This window comes from Halictus rubicundus, chromosome 9 (assembly GCF_050948215.1).
Source record: "Halictus rubicundus isolate RS-2024b chromosome 9, iyHalRubi1_principal, whole genome shotgun sequence".
Classification (NCBI taxonomy): Eukaryota; Metazoa; Arthropoda; class Insecta; order Hymenoptera; family Halictidae; genus Halictus; species Halictus rubicundus.
Window position 1 is genome coordinate 465,260 of NC_135157.1, and position 23,721 is coordinate 488,980.

General features: G+C 32.0%; 1 protein-coding gene and 1 long non-coding RNA gene across 2 annotated transcripts in view; one reads left to right on the forward strand and one right to left on the reverse strand.

Annotated features, from left to right (window-relative positions):
• LOC143357321 (uncharacterized) overlaps window positions 1–5,580 on the forward strand; it is a 214,155-nt gene extending 208,575 nt beyond the window's left edge. The window contains exon 2 of the long non-coding RNA XR_013082802.1: window positions 5,145–5,580. This is a non-coding gene — a long non-coding RNA (uncharacterized LOC143357321). The remainder of the gene's footprint in view (window positions 1–5,144) is intronic.
• A 1,615-nt stretch (window positions 5,581–7,195) lies between these two features.
• LOC143357080 (synaptic vesicle glycoprotein 2C) lies at window positions 7,196–22,328 on the reverse strand. Its single transcript, XM_076793283.1, has 10 exons — window positions 22,169–22,328; window positions 16,661–16,720; window positions 15,857–16,018; window positions 13,332–13,494; window positions 12,798–12,919; window positions 11,327–11,565; window positions 10,723–10,904; window positions 10,093–10,379; window positions 8,516–8,803; window positions 7,196–8,170 (listed from the first exon to the last, which is right to left on the reverse strand). The coding sequence occupies exons 1-10, from the start codon at window positions 22,203–22,205 to the stop codon at window positions 8,127–8,129; spliced, it is 1,584 nt and encodes a 527-aa protein (XP_076649398.1). The 5' UTR covers window positions 22,206–22,328; the 3' UTR covers window positions 7,196–8,126.
• Window positions 22,329–23,721: the final 1,393 nt, after the last annotated feature.

Here is a 23,721-nt window from a genome sequence, read left to right on the forward strand (position 1 = left end):
ATTATGAGATTTTTCATTGCGCACAAGCGGAAACTGGAAAACTTTACACCTCTAGATACCTTTTTGACGGTATGCATATACGAAGCAATTTGAGTTTGCTCTTTTCGTTATAGTCGGATAAAAATGAAAATACTCGATGTTTACAACTTGTTGTTTTTAAATATAATCTTCTGCTGTGCACGTCCGTTTCATTTATGCGTACAACAGAAATTTGTAAATTATTACTTTGTTCCTCCTTCTTGACTACAAGTTTGAATTCCTTGGATCCGTGAGCCTTAAATTGTTTAATTGAAGCGGTTCAACGTTAGCAATAACGATCCAATGATAAATATTTTAAATAACGTTGTAAACTTTAAGTGTTTGAGAGCAACCTAGATGATTGATCGTTAATACAACTTAGTATTTGGAAGTTATTTGATCGGTTAATATTACAAGATACGTACAGTGTTTACTCGATAATCAGGGACAATTATCGGCTAGAAGATACTATTCTTTGATCCACTGCCGGACATAGAAAATGACAGCGAAGCTCGAGAGGCCTCGGTCGCTGAGAAGTGTAAACATAATACGGATCGGGTGTATCGGTGTGAGACCACTATACTAATCCAATAACAAAACTTCGTTATTTTTCATTATTTTTTTATGGGACTTTCACCAATACATTTGTAGATTTTTTCTTATTAAAATGATACCAAACACGGTATAATTCGGATCATATTTACACTCATTTTCCGTTAATATAATTGTAATGGGAAGTAACTTTCATCGTTCATTATACAAGTAAATAATATCAGAATTATATTATGTTTGGGATCATTAGTAGTGGTCTCCTGGTCTCACACTGGTATACCCGCCCCCTATATGTTTACACTCCTCTGCGACCGAGGCCTCTCGAGCTTCGTGACTCCTCACGGGGTATATACCACGGTAGTGAGGGTAGTCCTGGGACAATTATAGGCTAGATATTTGGGACATTTATCGAGTAGCGACTGTATTTGGCCACGTATAACGATGCATACACAGTCAGTGACTTCTCAAAGGAAAAAGGAAGTACATAGTGAACATATATGTGTAAAAATTGTTTAAAAGCTGTCAACATCTAAATAAAAATCAGATATGTATATTGTAGATTGATAGTCAACATATAGCAATATATGGTTTTAAATATAATACGATTTCTATACGTACCGAAGTTTCGCTAGTTCGAAAATACTTTACCGATATTGAAGCAACAGTCTCAAATATCGATGTCAATCTTTTCGAAATACGTTCGCAGTCATCGAGCGTCGAGAAGTTGAACTATTCCGATGACTTTGTCTTTCGTTTTGATAAAAGCATGCTTTCTTCAATACATATTTACTTAAGCTTCTTGAGCGTAAGTAGCAAAGTGCCTAAGATTGTTGCATCATTAGAAGGAGTACGATCTGTTCTCATAAAAATAAGATCGTTCTTTCTTCCTTAAAAATACACTTTTGGAAAGAGAAACTCTGAAAGACGAAGTAAATTTGTATAAGAGATTAGAAAGATGGTACTTAGAAGATTAGAAGTTGGTACTTTCATATATGTATATAAAGACGAAATGACAGAAGAAACTGCACGTTATAAGTCAAACATTTTCTTACAAAACGTTGCTTGAGTTATTACTAGTCTGCGGATCTTTATGCGAAGCAAAATGTTTATACATCATTTACAAGAAAAAGGAGCCAATTAGATGTTTATTTCTTTGTTTTATTGCTTTAAGTTTTATTCGTTCATTTCTGCCATAAATGTGTAAAATCCGCTGTCTAATTATTACCTATGGTCAATATTTTTAATGCATTAGATAAATCTTGTAAAAAACAGAATCATATTTTCCCTAATTGTGCCACGATTTTCGAACGGCTTTTCTGATAGAAAGGAATGAAGCAAATTTTTCTACAGGAATTCAATGCCTGTGAAACATAGTGCCTTTATAGCTATTTAGAACGAAATGTAGTTAATAGACTACCACATCTAGCCCAATGATCATTCTGTACAAATATCTTTTGCCTTGTTGACGTTATTGTAGCACTGTTTTCTTTTAATTGAGAATCAGACACGAGTTCTGTAATAGTGGAAACGATTTTAATTATTAACACGAACCTCGTAAAAGAGTTTTCTAATATTTTATTCGTTACTCGATGTTGTTTATTCGAATAAGAATGTTTGCCTCGTTTACTGTATAAAACGTACATCGATTCACTATATCGATAGAAGGTGAAGCTCTGATTATAATCGAAATTTTGATATTATTAGGTTGATGCATATGAAATGTCTGATTTTTGAAGTAACATTTAAAAAACATGACTTTTTCCTAAATAAATATTGTTCGCCACGCAAGCACCATTGTCAACGAACTACAACTTTTTTTATTGAATTCGTTGACCACACACCTACCTCATTCGCAAAATTATCATTTCCATTCTCTATCATCAACGAACAGATAAATTAGTTTTTCGATTTTATTATAGTTCATTCACTACCATATTTTGATCAAACACAATGCAGTCGTCAATATATTTATTTTTCCACTCATATAAAAAGCATACAGGACAACCACATCGATTGAAATAAATATTATTTAAAAGTAAATTATATGTTGGAATTAAAATTGAAGGCTTTAAGGATCAGCTTCGTACCTAAAAATGGTAGCTAATAAACCTGCTATAGGCTATGAATAATATTTCTTGAGTAAAACGCTTCGTAACATATGCACTCTAAAATCGGGCATTTCATATGCAGCAACCTAATAGAATATAAATGTCACAAGCCTTATGTAACTTCTGCATTTTTCCTGAAGTATACAGAGATGGTAAATATTGTTCAAACAAATAACATTTCTAGTCAAGCACAGTCGATCGAGAACGACACGCCGATCGATGATCGATGCGGGCCAACGCAGCGCGACTTGAATTTAATCGAACGAATTTATTACCTGCATGATTTCTACGGAACATTTGTACATAAGTGTATGGTGTGGAGAATGTAAAGTGCTTCGTAAATTTGCATTTAATCCTAGAGTCTATTCAATAATCGTAAAGATGGGTAAATATTCTGTGGTCTCGTACCTAAGCGTCGCCTTCTTTTCTCAAGTTGAAACGAATTAACCCTGAAGTGGTATACTGTCTCTTCAGTAGCACACTGGGATTTTCATAAAAATTTAGTTAAAATTTACGAAAATACTCGCAGGCATACGGTTTAAGATTACAAAATCCAAACGTTCAAGTGAACTTAATGTGTACCATTGTCTTGCAATACGAAAATCAGTGTACAGTAAATTTTACTGGGGTCATCGGCTTACCATTACAGGGTTAAGAATTCGAAGTTTTTTAAGAACTTTTCCATGATTGATATTATAGGCTGGTTGTTGTTAAAAATCTAATCGATTAGGAGCAGTCGTTGAAAATTAGATTACTCTCAGAGAACAGTGGTCTATTTGTAAAGACAGTAAATATATTGATCGTTATAATTCTAACGAAAGATTTCAGATGGAAATTTGAATTTAATAGTGTCGTTACGTTTAATGTAATTCGGTGTGTTGTGTAAGCGTATAAGATCCATAGTCTAATAAGAACAGACCTGAAAACATATTTTTAGCAATTAATAATGTTTCTACTCGTATACAATGTGTATTGGTACTATCGGTCCGAGATAGTTTTCTGAGACATTTTCAATTCCGCATTAATAGCCGTTAGATTAGTCATTAAAAAGTACGATGACTCTGATAAAATCGAGAAGTTAACAATAGTTAGGAATCTTTGACTGCCAGTGCATTACGGAAATTTTTTTAACGATTTTCTAAATATGTACGAAGCATGATGGAATTATATAAGCAAGTTTAAGTAATTCGTATAAGTGGATACTTGAACAGTGTCCAATTTCTAAAACAATTGACATTAACCAGTGTTCACCGAATCTGTGCTATTCGAGACAGTAGATTAGACATTTTAAGATCGATTGTGTCTTATGTAACGATACTATGTGAAGGTATAGTGTATATATTTGTTATTTATATAAAAGATATTTAAATGAAATCCACTCGGGACACTAGATTGGAAAACCCGTGTACATTTACGAAATTATTAGTTGTGCCAATGATTAATCTATTAGTGGTATTATAATATTTTCTAATAGTGCGTGTAATACCGTTCTTGCGATTAAAAAAAATCGTGTAAGACGTTTGATGACAAGGGTTATTCAGAAAAAGTTCTTTGTTTAAATTTGGTGAACAAAATACGAGATTACTCTCTGGCACATCTAATATTTAATTAATTCACTTCTCGAAGACAACACTGCACGAACCGAAGAGATATACTTGTGGACATGTGTCGAAACTTTCAGGTTTACTAGTCCTATTTTTAATAGGAATTTACCCATCTTTTATTACTCATAATTTTTCGTTCAAATAACCAGAGTTTACGTGTAAATGGCTATATTCGAACTACTAATCGTTATTTTGCTTACTAAAATCTGTGTAACAAAAACTAGCGTAACGTCGTTTGACGATCGTTTAACTCTTTGGGGCTAGGTGGGTTAAAAACTATCCCACTCTTTGCTTAGCCTTTTATGCATGGTGGGATATGTTTTAACCCACCTCGAAAAGTTGAAGTTACTCATGGTCATACAGTTTAATATTTTATTTAAAGTTTTTCATTCAGTTGGCAATGCTATGCACCAATGGTGAATGCGTAAATAAGTGAAAAAAATGTATGCAAATCAAAACGCATCAGTAAGTTATGTGTGCTGCTGTGATTGACGCATTGTATGACGCAGTCGATTCGCAAAATTCTGTGCAACTGTTTTTATTTTCTTTAAAAGCGTGTGCCTCAAAGAGTTAAATGGTACGGACTCAGCAAAAGTTCGTCGAATCAGACATTGCGTGAAACTTCGTTCCGACAAATACAGTTCTGCTATAAGTCGTAATAATATAGGGTAAGGAACCCAATTACTGTGTGTGTATCAGTCACTGTGCCTATATTAATTATATGTACTTATTTTTAAAGTATAATAAATATTAAAAATATAACATATATTAACTGATTTTAATGAAAAAAATTCAATATCTCTTTTTTTAATATTCATTATCCGTTAAAAATAAGCATAATTAATATAGGCACAGTAATTAGCACGCCACAGTAATTGGGTCCCTTAGTCTAGTGAAAAGTGTACGCAATAAATGTTCAGGGTGTACATAGTGTATATAAAGTGAATGGTGAGGATGATACCAGCAATGTTAATATTACGAATATTTAATATGCTAGTAAACAAACGATAGCAACGATAATACAAGTAAACAAACGATAGCAACGGCGACAGTTGTTATTAGAATAATGTATAGTAATGAATATTAAACGGCGTATCGTTTAAACAGCGATAGTGTAATGAGATTACGATATTATTATTATTAGATACCTCCTCGAGTACTCGTATTATTATTTTCAATATAATTGTACTCAATAATATACAAGTACCTAAAGGACGATTATGTATCGAACTGCAAGGAACTCTTGTCCTTTCATTTTTACGAAAGAAAGAAATATATGAAGCTGGAAATTTGTACGAGATTTTGTTGTTCACCTTTCACCCCAACTACCAGATAATCATTTCATAGTAAACATCAATTAATCCTGTACACTTCACCTAACAGCAAACATCTGCTTTTACAGATGGTGATCCAATTATTATGACCATCTTGGAACTACTACTTATTTGAAGTTTGGCAACAAATGGAATTAATATTGTACTTATAATAATATACACTGGAGAGCAAGACTGAGTCCACACTATTTGAAACAACATAACTTTTTTAAAATTAGATCAAATGACGAATGTTATTGAGAAGTTAGAAGGATTAGTTTATTAGATGAGGCGAAAACAATTTTTGAAAAAAAATTTGAATTAGTCGGAATCGCGAAAGAAATAGTAAAAATTGATTTTTCCAACTTTTTTATCTAAGCCTGTATTGAAAATTTAAAAAATGTGTTTTATTCGTTCGAATAAATTATATCCATGCTAAAAATTTCACAAATTTTGGATAATTTGTTTACGAGTTATAAACGATTAAAAGTGCGATTATAAGTCGAAAATCGAAAAAATGGCAATTTTTCTCACTTTTAATCGTTTATAACTCGTAAACGAATTAACCAATATCGGTGAAATTTTCAGCATGGGTGTAATTTATCCGAGTGAATAAAACACATTTTTAAAATTTTTAATACTGGCTCAGATAAAGAGGTGTAAAAAAGAACTTTTACTGTTTCTCCCGCGATTCCGACCAATTCAAATTTTTTTTAATTTTTTACACCTCGTCTAATTAACTAATCCTTTTAACTTCTCAAAAACACTGAAGTCATGTGATCAAATTTTAAAAAAGTTATGCTGATTCAAATAGTGTGGATTCAGTTTTACTCTTCACTGTACTTTTATTAACAGAACTTATTATTATTTTTCCATAGGATATGCCGATGATTTTACATTGAGAGTGAAAAAAACTCCTGCAATAAAGAGGCAGGTCCATTTTCGGGTAATTTGAGGAAACCAACAAAAAATAAGTATAAATTTTAGTTCTGTTTCAAATGTGCTATGAATTTATGGTCAATTGACATTCGTGTTAATACATTTTTCCATTCTATATAAAAGTTACAGCTTTTCAAACACACATAATTTTTGAACCAGTGAATTTCTCGCATTGAACAGGAATACAGGACAATATTTAAAAAAGTTAAACAATTCCAGAAAGTGAAGTTTAGCCAAAATATGTATACTTTACTTTAAATATAAAGTATGTACACTTTACTTTAATCATTTCTGTAATGTATTTAGAAATACACTATAATATTTTATGCTATTATAATGTGCAATAATATTCATAAAGGCAGGAGCTATTTTGTGCATTATTTCATCTGTTCATAATAATTTGAATTCCCACTATAGTTGTAATTTTTCTTGAAGAAATACATAGATTAATTTGACATCAGTACACATTGCACACGAGTTAAGAACTAATAGACAATTTCCAGAATTGAATGTCAACTGTGATAAAAAAATTCTTCATATAGGGGAAGAAATTGAATTTAGAATTTGAAAGGACGAAAACACTTATTCTAGCAAAAATCAACTACTTATTGCTTAAACAAATTGCGACCGAGATGCATTAAAAACGCAAAAAAGTAGAACGTTTGTTTGAAAAATTTATTTTCTATAACATTCGTGCAACGCGCGTTTATTCGTTTACACACTTGCACAATAATAGTATCATTAGCATGGTTCATTTTTATAGATACAGAATATCGTATTCGCATACATGTAAAAGTAACATCCCACACTCGAATCGCTAGACAGGCACATATTTAAATACGTAGTATGAGGCTATTGTCTAATAATGCATAAATTCAAATACTAGTTCTCCAAATCTAAAAGTTTTTACTGGTAATGATGACTGTTGTTCAATAAATAACGAATTTGAAGTTCGGGGAAAGCCTCTGTAGATTAAAAGATCTTACACTGTAAAGGAAATGATGCAAATATTAAAGAAATATGAGATCGATTTGCGAGGTTTATCACTTATATAAAAAAAATCGAGGTTTTCGTGGAAGCTTAAAATACTAGAAATTTCGTAAGATACTGAATAGACGATTAAAATCTAAATACAGAAAAGAAAAATATAATGTAAACGCAAGTTTTCGTAGGAAGACAAAATTTAGTGGCAATGCTTGTGTTTCTCTGTTCGTTCATTTCATAGAGACGCTCTTATAGTGATAGAGAACTATGTACCACCATTTGTCAAAGTAACACTTCAAAGAAGTGACTCGAAACAAACGATTCGAAAAAGTTTCTTGAATATTCAGAAACCACCTCAAATTATCGTTATGTGGATAAACTATACTTTATATGTAAAAAAATATAGCTATAGATATTATTTACATAAAATTGTATAAAGAACGATATAAATTGTTTTCGTCGTAGTAAAGGTTATCGTTCTATCGAATGATTTATAAAGTGAAAGATATCGGTGATATGTATGAAAATGACATGGAATGGTCGATCATTAAATTGTGATGACACATTGCAATTAGCACAGTAACTTTTCTCTATTCCTTTGACGTCGTTCAGCTATTTTTCCTTGGTAACATGAGTGCTAGCAGACCTCCAACTGAAAGTAATTAAATAAATACGTAATTAATAATCTAAAACTACTAAATAATAGTAGTATATATAATTAATAATCAAAAACTGGTTCCTTAACGGTAATGAGATAGTAAAATATCATCTAAATGCACAAATAGTTATATTAGTAATAGTTACACATGAAATAATTATTAGCATAAATTTGAGTTGGGCCGCATCGGCCCTAATAGTTCACTTAAGGGTTAACGACTTTAAAAGCGCAAATTTTGTAAATATCAACAGCCTAGTAATATCAGTCGCTTGATGAAACATAATTATATAGCAGAAAAATCCTAGAATACAAGTGAAATATAATTGAAGCCACACTTACGAATCACTAGACTGCCGACCAAGAAAATTGGTATTTCGCAGCTAATGTCGAGCAACATTCCGAAAGCCAAATTGCTGGCGATCGCCCCGATTCTGCCGAAGAAGGTCATCATACAGATGGCAACGGCGCCCACGTGCGTCGGAAATATGTCAACCACGATACTCCCGATGACGAAATTCGCGGTGACTATTGTCAATGAGAACACGCAGGTCACCATAAGTATCTGCAGGGAGGACTGGACGAAGTAGATCGCGAAGCCGAATATGCCTGCCAGTAACATGGTTGTCACTGAAAAATAAAATATTAGGTTGTTACACATGGCATGACCGACTTTTAATAGTAACGTTAAAGAAACACAACTTTTTTTCTAAATAAAACTTATTGATCGAGGTAAGCACCGTTACAATAAACATAGTCTGTCAACGAATTACAAGTTTCTTAATTGTTTATGATGGAAATCAAATTTTTTGGTCGTTCATAAATCTGTCACCTTCATTTTTGAGTTTTCTAGCATCGACGTGCGTTTCTTTGTCATCACAATTAAACTAAAAATCATATAATACTATGGTCGATATGTTTACTTCTTTGCTTATATAAAAATAATAGATTACAATCACATCGATTAACATTGAAGAAAATTATATTTAAAATTAAAATTAAATGTCTAAATAAAACCTGGGGATAGGGTGTTAAAGATCAGCTGTGTAATAATAGTACTTCTAGATCAAAAAGCTTCATTAGATTTGCATTCTAAAAATTCATATATACCAACCTAATAGAATCAGCATTTACAAATCCTTCAATGAGATACTGAACATCTCAGATGATTTTTTTATCAAATCAAGTCGAATAGATCATTAACACTAAAACTACGTCAAAATGACGGGTTCGAAATTTTGTAATTTACTATGCGTTTTTAGGCAATTTATTCAATAAAATTGCTTTCGACAGACAGGGTGATTTAGTTGTGTGCCAGCTAAATTATTTGGTATATGAAAGAATGGTTGAAACGAAAGTTGTATGGTTTTAATAGCAGCATATCATGTAATAATTAATTTTTTTCTGTTTTGCTTTTCTATCGAGATGTAAAGGTCACCTTGAGACTTTCTTGATTGTAAAGGGTAAAATTTAATTTTGCGGCTGAAGGGAGAATTGAACCCTGGGTTAAGAACTATAGGGATACGTGGGGTAAAAAAGTAATAGTATACAAATATTTGTTTGTTGGCATTATTGGTTAAGTGCCATTATTGAATTTAGCATCATAACTTTAATCAAGTTATCACGCATAAGTTTGATCAGTATTTATGTTAACAAATAATACGTTTATTCTAATTATTTCACATCAATATGATACTTACGATCGTTAATATAAATTAATGCAAAGAAGAACACTAAAAAAACACGTATACTAGTAGATATTTTTGAAAAGTTTTATATGTTCGATAGCAGAACTTTTCCCACATCCAAAAAAAAAAACCATACCAAAATGTAACGAACTTTCTGTCTATCCCTATATTATTGTAATTAGTCCATAAAAATTGATCTATAAGGTGTACTTTGCATATTTGTTCGCATACCTGGAATTGTTCGTCGACCAACACGATTGGCCAGATAACCAGACGCGACATTGCCAAGCAAGCAAAACGCATTGATAGTCAGTGAATTAATAAAAACCATTTCATCCATGTGAGGCTTGCATTCGTTCGTGGTAGCCGGCAAATCGACTATGATATTTTCTAAGGCAACTTTCGAGTCGTTTTCGTCGATCAATCTACACACGCTCACTGTCTGGTTTGGATGAAGAGTTTGGTAGTTCTCGAAACGATTGAAGAGCTCTGGCAACCATAGACCGAAACCATAATATCTAAAATGTAATTCGAGAACAAAAATTGAAGTATTACACTGAAAGATCGAGATTGGAAATGTCAGGATATCAATTTACACGATGAGTTCTATAGAACAATTTTTTACAAATGAGAGGATATCTTTATGCGTGAATGGATATTTATGTAAAATAAAAATTATTTACATCGAATCAGAAATTTCTTCAGGGATTAATACATCGAAGCTCTTAATTTTTTTAATCTATCTGTTGCGCTAAATTGCAGCTCATTTTTACTATAAATGCATGAAATCCGCAGCCTAATTATATACATTATAAATTTTAAATGACAAGAAAAGGAACATCTGTTTGTGAAAAAACTTACCCAAACATATTCGTGAAATAAATGGTCCAAATGAGAAGCGCGTAATTCAAAAGCGGCGGTGATGCGAGGCAACGCAGTTGTTGCCAAATTGTTTTCAGTAACTCCGTTAACACTCCAGATTTCGAGTAATTGGACATGTTACTATTAATATTTACCGTCTCGTCGGGTAATAAAATTTTTACCTACATAAGAAATGTGTAAATATTTAATTTTTTTTTTACTTACTTCATAAGCCTAATGTTTTGTTGTGCTTCATATTCGTGAACCTTAATTACTTGTTATTCCGACAAAATTTTAACATACAAGGTGGACCAGTAACTAGGACATGTGGAGGTGAATAAATTTTGATGTAAAATTTGATACTCTGACGATTCGCGATACAAATGGTAAGTCGTTCCATTTAAAAAAATCGCCTTCATCCATACTAAAATATTTGCTGTATTTCCCTGTGTATACCATAGAAGTTTTGTATATATCATTTTTTTCAAATTATTACAGATAGCGGAAACATTCGATGCGATCAAAGTTATTGGTCCACCCTGTAGTGTTTGTTGCCTTATAACTTTGTTAGGTTGCTGTTCTAAAAATCGCAAATAATACTTACAGAGTAATCGTTCTCGTTATTTCCCGTATTTATCGCGTAAATTTTTCTCAAAATCGTTAAGGCCTCTTCGGTTCTACCTTGGGAGACCAAGAATTTTGGACTTTCCGGGTACCGTGTAGCTATCAGAGTTACCATTAACGTTGGAACTCCAACAATGGCTAAGAAAAGCCTCCAGGAATTGTACACGATTCCGTGGAATTGAAAAGATATCGGCAACGGTATGATTAGCCAAGCTAAACCTATATAGAAGACAAGAACAATTATTTCTACGCTCACCGATGTTGTAAAAAGACGTATCTCACACTCCGACGCTAATAGCTTACGTAAATACATAACTGTTACCGAGTTTTAGCAAACCTGTATTTTAGAATTGCAACGTTTTTATCACGAAAAACTTTATTTGATGATAATTATGATTAAAATTATTTTGTGTTCTGTGTGTCCACTCTTCAGCGTAAATAGATCATTAACTCTTCAAATATGTACCTAAGATAGTTAAATACTTGTTCCCTTCAATATTCTTATGATTTTATAAATCATCACATTTTGTCGTTAATTGTGTAAAATCTGCGACCTACTTTTCAATATAATGAGTCAGCCTGCACGTTTCCTACTTTTTAAAAAAGTTTAAAGACAACCATATTGAGTTGAGTAGAAGTTTTTTGTTTTAGTTTAAATTAAAATCGGAAATTTACAATCGATAGAAGAGAAAACGTTCGTGCTAATTTGTTCTGCAATGTACATACAATGAAACAAGTCTGGAGCTACTTTAATCAAATTCGCTTAATTACTACTCTTGAAAAATGGAACCATTATCTCGTGATATGAGATGGACCGAGATTTCCACTCAAATCTTGATTTCCGTGTCATGCGTACATGCGTGACGCATTATAAATACTAATTTTTATGAATATGAAAGAATGTAGAGGAATATTGGATCAAATAAATTTAAATGAGAGCCATTAGGAGAAAAAAACACTGGGTTATATAGGGATGGAGCGAAAGTTCTTAGCGTTTTTAGATTAAAATTCATAGATAAAATTAGGATATTTAATCACAGGTTTATTCAATACCATAATACCTCAAAAATAGCAAAAAGTAATGGAACAGAATGGAAAATATGAATATCTTAATTTTATCTTTGAAATTTAATTTAAAAAAGCTACGAACTTTCGTTCCAGTCCAATAGAATTTTTATTTTATAAAAAACAACCACAACTACTTGTACCTAGTAACAATACTTGAAGAGATAATCGGATATTTACATATTTAATTGTGAACACACTGTACGTGTTATATGTACTATTTTACTAACGTTTTTTATGTTACAAAAAATGATAGGGTCTTCACAAATTCAAATTGGAAATGTCACGTATTAAGGTCTGCAAACTAATTACTGCACGAATGCAAAACTATGTAACCCGCGTGCTTGAACGTCAGATTTAATTAAAAAAGAAATTATTCAAGTTACCTGGCAGTATTAACCACGATAGTGTCCAAAAGAAGCCGACGTAACAGATGGCTTTCACCCTTTGTTTCTCTGCGTGGAATTCGCCGAGATACGAATAAACTAATGAACCAGGAGCTCCAATGCTGAAAAATAAACAACGAAATTATGTATAAAAATATGTAGTTTCTTTTCTAGTTCGAAATCGGAAGACAGTGGTCCAACGTTTCGATTGTACTGTGGTCCATCGATAGTTCTTATTAAAAAACTAAAATTTCGAAGGATTCTTTTTTTTTTGGTTTCATACCCGTTTCAGAAAGAGACGATTAATGACCCTTTTGAGGTTGATGCAATTTTCAAAATAAAAAAAAATTAATAGTTTGAAGCTTTGTCCACAGTGAAGCAACAATGAGCAACTTTCGGTTGACGTTGCATGTGTCTCGAAAGAATCGCCGCTTTTACCAAATAAAGGAAGAAGAAAGGCGGCAGAGAGTTGCTCGACGTTGCTGCATTGTAGACACAGCTTTAGATTTTAACGTGACAACTCGGATCACTTACAAAAATCCACTGAGAGCTCTAAAAATCAACAGCACTTCGAAGCTTTGAGACAGGCTTCCTCCGATCGCCAAGATGCTGTCACACATCATTGTTAAGAGAAGAATATATCTCCTGCCATAAGCGTCGGCGAATACTCCCCAGAAAAGAGCACTGAAAACTCCGCCTAACGGAAAAGAATTTCTAATGAGAATTCCTTAAACATCTCTTCGATTAATATCAAGCACGATAAAATGAATATTTATTGATTTATTTTTATTACTCTTATAGTAAGGCTGTCGCCTAGCATAGTCTTTGTGATACGTAATATAATGTACCTTACGCTTATACCTTAATTTATATTAGAACTTATCCTAATGTAATCTAATGGATTAAATTATTCCTTTTAAATAAAATACTTAATCGTGATTACTAACTATTAAATATTCGAAAACATCACAACGTTTAGTTACCAAATGTTTTATTACTGATGCTTATAATCGATAAGATGTATATAATAATAATAATAAAATCTGGTTGATTACAATTTTTAATCAGATGTAAATATACTTTTTAATTAGATTTTTGAAGAACAATTCAATAGTATTATTTAATGCAAACCTATAATGTTTCATTGGGGGCGGGGGGGTCATTTGGGTTGAGTGAGAACTATATTTAAACAAATGTAATTAGTCTCATTTTGTTAAATATCATTAGATGACTCAATCTATTGTACATTACAGAAAAAGTCCGAACAAATATTTTTGTCTATCGTTCATTAGATATTTATTCAAACAGAAGAACCTTCTGCTCAAACCAATATTTTATGCAATAAGTGGAATTTATGGAAATTGTATTTGATTGAAGAGGGATATGATTTAGCAACACGAACACAATCCCCCCCCCCTCACACACACACACACGCGCGCGCGCGCGCGCAAGCACGCACGCACACTCTCTCTCTCTCCTCTCTCTCCTCTCTCTCTCTCTCTCTCTCTCTCTCTCTCTCTCTCTCTCTCTCTCTCTCTCTCTCACTCGCTCACGAATTATGGCGCCTATCTCTCCTAGACAATAATCTTAGCCACAATATTAATCGACTGTAATAGCGCGAACAGCGAGTGGGATGTTATATAAAAACTGTTCTTCAATTTTGCTAATGAAATAAGTGCTATCGAATGGGTGTAGTACGCTGCAATTAATGCGTACCGATCGAAGGAACTCGTTTTCCTATGATCCTATGAAACTGACCTGACCATACTCGAAATTTATTTTCTATGATATTTTTAGATACGGTTTATTTGTAAATTAGCATCGTTCATGAATGACTTTGTTGAAATAAAGAGAACGATCACGTAAAACTGAGAGAACGCGAATACACAAAAGGGTAAATACTATAATATAAAATTGAACCAGTTTATCATTCTCTTAGGTGTGGTGCAAAAGTAATCGCGGTTCTCATCAGTTTAAATTTCAGCGATTTTTCTAAATCGACATTTTGTCTCACTACTAGACTGCGGATTTTTATTCATTTATGAAAAAAAGTGGGTACGTAAAATCAAAATAAATAAAAATTCAAGAGAATTTGGAGGCATCGATGTATTATTTTCTACTCCCTAAAATTAGTGAAGAAATAAAGAACCTTTTACTTGTCTCTTATTTCTTATAATGGATGTACAACATTTTTATTTTGCATAAAGAGCCGCTAGTGTTGAGCCAAGGGCTATTATAGAAGCAGATCATCGAACAACGTCACGAGTGGTTGCAGAAGAACTAAAAGTCGATTGTACAACAGTCATTCGACTTTTAGCTCAAACTGACAAATAAAGCAAAATAGGGTAAAGGACCTAATTACTGTGTGGGGACCAATTATACTTATTTTTAAAGCATAATGAATATTAAAAAAGTGATATATAACATATGTATTAACTGATTTTAATGAAAAAAATGTAATATCTCTTTTTTAATATTTATTATGCTTTAAAACTAAGTGTAATTAATATAGGCACAGTATTTCGTACCCCCATAGTAATTGGGTTCCTTACCCTATATAGGATTCAAATTCAAGATCAATAACCAGAATTATTTTTGCACGAACCTAATACTACACATAGGGCCGGCGCGAGGCGTGTTCACCGGCCCGACCCCGCGCTTTATATAGCCTTACGTTACAACTTATATTGAATTTTGATGACGTAATTGAAGACTTTGCAACGAAACAGGCCAGAAAAATGATATAATACTCTACCATCCTATATAATATGTAATCAATTATTACATATTATTATTATTATTACTAATAATGTGTTTATAATAAATAATTTATTTAACAATGTTTTTTTTTGGCCCGCACAATTTCTGAACTCGGCCCCGCAAAAATGTACGTCGGCCCTGATTACGTAATGCGTTCTTATTCCGACTTGGCAAAAATGATCAAGGAGAGCAGTGCACCCGGAAATTTTGTGACGTCTGATGACACTCGCAGCAAAAGCCAAATTTTACCGGTTTGCCCGCGTTATTGAATTTATATTAGATCGCAAACATTGTCTTACCCACGAGGAACGCCACGTTCAGAAGACCTTTCTGTTCGGACGATAGTTTCAAGTCGCACTCGGCGGAAGGAAGAATATACGCGTTAATGCCGTTTTGACATCCAACGCAGAGAAACATGGCGCCGCAAAGTAGCAGAAAACCATAGTGAAACCTTCCATACCCTGAAATTGTAAATTAAATTCAGTATTATCTTCACGCCATTGTGAAGTAATTTTATCGTAAATTAATCAAAGGTACTCTAGTATAATACATTTTTTTCCCTAATGTCAAACATTTGTACCATGTCCTTCCACAAACATCATTTATCTACAATATCTATAATATTTATCTATAATTATCATCGTTTATCTATACATCGTTCCTTTAAGCCTAATTTATAAAGTCAAAATAAATCAAAATAAATAAACTACTATAAAATAATCTTTAATATAAAAATACAATAAAATACTTCTTAATCATAACTACTATATTTGAATTGTAAGCAAAACTAAACCTAAGTATTGCACTTTGTATGCATTTGTACATTTAATCGGCCAAAGATACTCTGGTATTTATGTAGTTAATTGTTGATTAAACTTCCCATACCCTGAAAATTGTAAACAAAATTAAATTGATATACAATATCACTATTAATATATAATATCAACAAACCTACTGTAGTGTTTATAAAATTAATTCTAATTTATTGTAATACGTATGAAAAAGAATTATAGAAATTTTAAGTTTTTAATAAGATTATTAAATTTTAATTTATCACTGTCCATTAAAGAAAATCGATTTAATTAAATATGCAGATTCCTTACCGCAAAGTTTAATAGCTTTTTCAAAGTCCGCAGTTCCTTCTTTGTGTCCCCGGTTATTTTCTGAAAATAAAAATCGATTTTACAGTAAATTATATTTATTTCGTTGATAATTCGTTTTCCTAATTTTATTCTTTTCGAATATAATTTATCGGTGACTTTTCGTAAATAAATCGATGCAACGAAATACATGTATGAAAAATGTCGATATTGTTTAGAAATTTTCCACACACTGAGTGGAACATTATGATTTAGGATTCTTAGTGCTCGATCGAGTCGTTTTTAATCATTATTAGCACAATGAAGATAGTGACGCGAGCAATTGATGGTAAATGCACGATGCGTTGAAGTCGATTTTGTCTTTACGAAAATCGAGATAATATCAATTTGAAACCCATTTTTTTTTAGAAAGAATGGTTTAACCAGCTGCAACAACGTGAAAGATGTTAGGAGTCTACAGATATGAACAGCCGTCATGGAAAATAAGATAACGGGTCTCCTCCTAGCACACGTGGGTCTATTACTAAAATTTCAGAACTTTCATTTATAGTCCTAAATTAATCAATGTCCGAGCTTTTATTGATATGTTCATATAAACACCTAAATGCCTACAACAGCCTAAAAATAACAGAGCTACAAATAATATTTATATTCAAACAAACACCAATGTTTTTAGGTTTATGTTCTCCGCATTGTGGGTTCAATTATGTTGTGTGAGACCAAATTTCATGCTAACCATACCACGACCAGTCAAATGGCCGATTTCGGCCATGAAAAAAGGAAAGAAAGAAATGTCTTCCTTCATGATTATTGAAATTGCAAAGATGCTTCCATTAGGAATTGTTAAATAAATTATTTTGTTCAAGCTCATGTTGCTATAAAAATTACGAGAAATCTAAGTAAATTCAGACTTGTTTTTACTATACATACCGACACTTATGCAATAGCTCATTCCACGTAACAACACATATGTATGTATAATCTGCAGTCTAATAAATAGACTGTCTATTTTTATGCAAAATAAAAATTTTCCATCTGAATTGCAACGAACTGAAGTGAACTAAAAATTCATTTTCCTTCTTAATATGTTTAATAGATCGATAATAGTGTAATAGTATGTTTTAATTATTCTAATGTTTTTACTGTTTTAAATTACAGCTACTTATTTTGTATATAAGCATAAAATCCGCAGTCTACTGATATAGTTAGAACGTCCACAATTAAAGGTTTTGGTTTTTTTTATGAATGTCGGAAAAATGCTAGGGTAAGGGGCCCAATTACTGTAGGGGTACCAATTCCTGTGCCTATATTAATTATACTTATTTTTAGAACGTAAGGAGTATTAAGAAAGAGATACTAAATTTCTCTCATTAAAATTAGTTAATGTATATGTTATATATCTCTCTTTTAATATTCATTATGCTTTAAAAATAAGTATAACTAATATAGGCACAGGAATTGATATCACCACAGTAATTGAGTCCCTTACCCTACTGTGGAAATTTCTTCGCTGGATTGTTTTATTTATACTAGCCTGCTACAGTAAAACGACAATTGAAAATAAAATATTCAACATGCTATGAATTTATGGCCAATTAATGTTCGTGTTTTTTACCGTTATAATTAATGCAATTTAAATATTGGAGTTGCTTGGAGCTAGTTTTGTACCACAGTAGAAAAAACAGTAAATGTGTGTATTATCCATTTAAAAAATTTAAAAGAGATATAAGGAAGAGAATAAATACTTTATTTTAATTATTAATAGAAAGAGTAATGAATTTAGAAATATACTATTTTTAATATTTTACAATAAAATAAATAAAAATAATAAAATGATGATCGGTCAGTAGTTCTGGTGATAAGAGATAAGAGAGGTAAAAATCCACGAGAGAGGAAAGTTTGAGACAGTAAAATGGCTGATCGAATTTTCAGAGGCCAAGCTTTGGGCGTGTCAGGCGACAATATCGCGTGCTTTTCCATTCTTCTGAATTGAAAACAGCGTACCGCCTAAACAATCGGTCGCAACGATGAATAGTGCAACCGCGTTTACACATTACGGAACTTCGTTGATCCCTTAATCACACAATTTGATAACCATAGTTCAGTCACGTTGCAAAAGCCACTCTCGTGCGTAATACACGCGCATACTGTACTCCCCCCCCCCCCCAGCAGAAATTACGAGAGAGTGTGTCTTAAACGTCTTAAATCTGTTTGGAAAGGTATTAAAGGGCAAACAAACGTTTCGGGGGTACAGCTCAATAGCTTCGCATAATTTCAACTGAATTTTCGGGGTGTCTAACTTAAATTAATGTTATATTTGGGTATACAGTACTGTACAGAAATTGTGGGACACATTTTGTGGCTTGTTCGTGCTACAAACAAAATGTAATTTATACAAATATTGTGGTTATTAGTAATAAATTGTTACTAAACTGCTGATCTTTATACAGAAGAAAAATTTTCTAAGTCCATCGTAAGGAACACAGGCTAAATGTATTTCTTCGTTTAATAATTATAGTATAATGATGAAAAGAAAAGTTACCAAAGCAAAAAGGGGCCATACAATGGATTAAGACTTTTTCTTGAATGCATAATTCCCTTTTATAATTTGTAACGATGAACGGTATACCAATATAGTTAAAATTAAATAAACTTATTTTGAATCAAAATTTCATAACTTTGATTTTTGAATATGTATTAGACGAAGACTTAATTTAAAAATGTCTATACTTAAAAAATTTGCTGAAAAAATTTGATGAAATATAACTTTGTTTCCATTGTTGTAAGATAGAAAATAATTTTGTCTTATTTTGGATTGTCTAATTAAAAAATTATTAACTATTACTTGTAAAAATTGCAAAATGTAGAAAAGCTTTCTCCTCGAAATGATAATTTATATCTTTCTTCCACAGTTCCACACCGTTATTTGTTTGTTGTAATAAGTGCTTAACCTATCCAAAAAAGTAAATCAAAATATTGTTAGAAGATTTAACGCCAAGCTTTCTACTAACAATTGCGTCATTTTTATGAGTGGTGCAACCGTCAAGATGTTATTGGAGTCATAACTAATTTGTCGGGAAGTAGTGAAGTAGTGGGGTGATTAAAAGAACACTTGCATTTTGACATTTTAACAGGTTCCATTGTGTATTTGCATATGCATTCAGATGCGCACACCTGCAGATCGGTTTGCACATTCTTCTTTCAGCGAGCAAACAAGGATCAAAGCGACAAACGAAAACTGTCACGATCATAATAGAAGGAAGTAATTATGGCGAGTTCGGTAATAATTATCTCGATGATGTTTCGCTTGATCTTTGATCTACAAAGGCGTGCAGCAACCGTCACCGAGTTCCGTGAGAGAAAGAATGAATTTCTTTCGATTCGGGAACAGCGTCCGCTAATATTTTAGTTGTCGTTATATGTAATCGAATGTAATTGCTTGAATTCGCTGGAGTTTAATACGTAACTGAACGTGAACAACGCATCCGAATATCGTTGAATATTATCAGTTGGTACGAAGTCAGAAAAGCACATTCGAATTTCGTCGAACTGCAGGTAACAACGTAGAAAGATGTACATACATAGGTATATATGTTTCAATCGGTCGAAATTAAAACGCAAATGAACACGTTTGGTGTTCATCATTGACGTACAGTATCTGGTATCGCCCATTTCTGCACACCGATAATGCAACAATCCAAATACGATTAATACGTGTTTGTTTGAATAACGTACGCAATTGCCATCAATGACACAATAACAAGTCTGGCGAAGCACGTTTTCGTTTATCTTTCCTTATTGTTACTAAATACTTTAGCATAACATTTCCCGTTTTCCTTTGTACAAAATTTGGAACACTCAAGGCCACTTTCATGAATTGGTCAATCGTTAAGACAACTAATTATGCAACAAAGAATTTTTAATGAATGTATGCAAATACTATATAACTTGTTAAGTAATACTGTCCAACAAATTTTAACTTTTCTTGTGCTTTGAGAACGCAAACCTAAACACCGTTACCAACATTACAAAATTTGTTATGGTTTAACTATAAAGACTGTATAAATGATCCTATAAGCTCTGCCAAATGCAATAATATGTATTTTTATTACATTGTGATCGTTGAAACATGTGTAAATCACATTTTATTTATATGTAAAATGTCACTATTATTATACAAATATTAATAACATTCCCTACTAATGGTTGCCATTTAAAAAATAGTAATAATAACAATCATCGTCATCTCCATTTCGTTCATTTTTTATCATTAATCTATGAAACTTTCGACTGTGTATAGAACTCTAGTATAATAGTTAATAACAAAAATTTATAACTCTTCAATTTTAATTAATTATTCGTGATTATGGTACTGAATAAAAGTAGCTTTGTCCTAAATGTCCTAATCCTATAGTGAACATTTTACACCTGTGTAAAGTTGACAAATTATACAATACATCTGTATGCAATACTTTAAACCTACTCTCCACAGTAGTAACCGAAAGATTAAAATAAATTAAAGATACTCATTAGCAATTTCGGAATTTATTCTTAAATTCTATATTTAGTAACAATGAATTTAACATAGTGAATGTTTCTGCTGTTCCTTTTAGCAAACTCAAGTAGATTTATAATCCTAATGGTATTAAATATTTGAAAAATCCAATAAAGACACAGAAATGAGGTATTCGCTAATTAATGCCGAAGTAATTAGAGAACCACCTGCTCAAGTGTTCCTATACCTTAACTTAAAAGTGTCTTCGATAATTCAAAAATTTCATTGTGCTATATAATTTAAGGTAGTAGTATTAAGTCCAAAAAACATTTCCACGACAATAATAACCACATCGATTTATCATTTAGTCCATTTAGTTTTATTAACAAAGGTGCCCCTATTCGCCCTTTAAAAGTTAGTGAATAATGTGAATTAAATATTTATTTAAAATTATAATACCTAAAAAATAATATAAATACTAAAAAATAAAATAATATAATATGTATAAATTTATAATTTAATTAAAAAAGCATCTTCGTAACTTAATTTACTGATTAAGCAATATTTTACCATTACATTTATAATCGTACTTCTCCTTAGTATTGTGAAAGATTTTCTAAATTTTTTTTGCAAACAACTAAAATTGTGCAATGTTATCGCAACATTGAACGTTCAACATTAATTTATTATACTTTTAAATGCTTAACTGAATTCAATTATCTGTAAGCTAGCACAACCATTCTTGTTATATTAGTATTAAAAACCATGAACATTATAAGTACAATAAAAATATCATAATGATAAATTAAAACGAAACCGTGAAACTCCAATGAAAAGTTCCATTGTCAAGTATACTCTATTACGATTTTCAGATGATCTCTTATCATCATTTTGCAACAAAACTTAATTTCGGCGTGATGAAAAAGCAGAAACACGAAAAAGAAAGTACCCGAAGGGTATCGGCAAGCTGTGTAGCACATTCCGAAGAGATTGAATAAATAAATGAAGGTACTAACCGACCGAAAACGAAAGAGAGGCGATTCGATTCACCATTGTAGTTCGAGCATTCACCGATGTCTTCTGTCTGTCGAAGCCTGAGTGAAGACTGTTGGAAAGCGGGCAGAATCCACCGTTTCCTTCACGTGTGGCGATCAAGATGAAAAACGTCTACGCGATCCACGGCTGCGTCGCTTTAAATATTGTCACGCGCTTGCACGATCAGCCAGCTACGGGTGGGAACACGATTCGCGGGGCCGAAAACCCTCTCTACCAAATTCTTCCTTTGAAATCCACGTGCTAAATAATTCGGTACTCAAAGATTGTTTGTGTGTTCTCTTAAGGAAGCTTATCAAACAAACATTCCAAATGAATTGTTTTACTATACAGACTTTAAAATATCTGTTCTATCAGGTTTAAAGAAAACTTTGAGGGTTTCTTTTCATAAAAATTCCACAGGAACAGATATTTTCCTAAGCAAAGCATATATGTTTGAACAGAATTTTTTTAGAAATAAAAGATAACTATTTGTTGTGCAAGTTCTAAAAAAATGGATTTTTTTTTCTTTTTTTAAATGAACTTTAGAAGTGTTAATGAGAACAGGTAAAGACACAGTGCTTGGAAGTAAAAGTTTTAATTTGAATAGAACCTGGTCAATATCAAAATAAACACTTTTCTACAATAGGAACACCTATTTTGTTCGTCAATATTAAAAGAGTTCGCAATCATTCTTACAAATACTGAATGCTATTTAATGAACTGTGCTCCAATAATATTAAATAATTATTAGAGTTAAATTGATATCCTGAGTACGTTATTTATTTATAATATTTATGTAAACAATTCAGAGCTCAAAGACTGTTTGTGTTTCCCTTTTAGTAAACGTTCTAAATAAATTGTTTTCATGGAACTTTTATTATACAGATTCTAAAATATCTGTTCCATAAGAACACATTTCAACCCTTAAGTGGGCTTTATAAATGTACTTTAAAAATGCAATGTTCAATTAAATTATATTTGATATTATATTCATAGTTAATATTCAACTCCATCAGAATGGTATATGGAAACGTAGTGAAACAATCAAATTTCATCTAAATCGACAAGTTGTTATATTATTAATAGTTACAGGTTAAATAATTATTACCATTTGAGTAGATCTGCGTCGTCCCTGATAACTTAAGTTCCTAGAAGTAGCATTTCTTTTCATAAAAATTCCACAGGAACAGATGTTTTCCTAAACGAGGCACATTAGTTCGAACAGCATTTTTTTAGTAACAAAAGATAACTGTTTGCTTCGATCTCAGTGTTAAACTGAGTTTTCGTACGCATTACCCTAGCACCGCCGCACAGTGGGAACGTTTCTATAAAAGAGGTAGCACTAATTACAAAATTTTCATGTGATGAAACAGTATGATAGACTGAACAGGACACAGACTTATGTCTGTCACCTGATAAATAAATAAATGTGAAGTTCATGTCTCTCGAAGTCACGTATCCAGTCAGTTAATGGCACATTTTGTTAGCTACAGCAACTTGTAACTGTAACCGTGAAACAATTTTCTATTTTAGG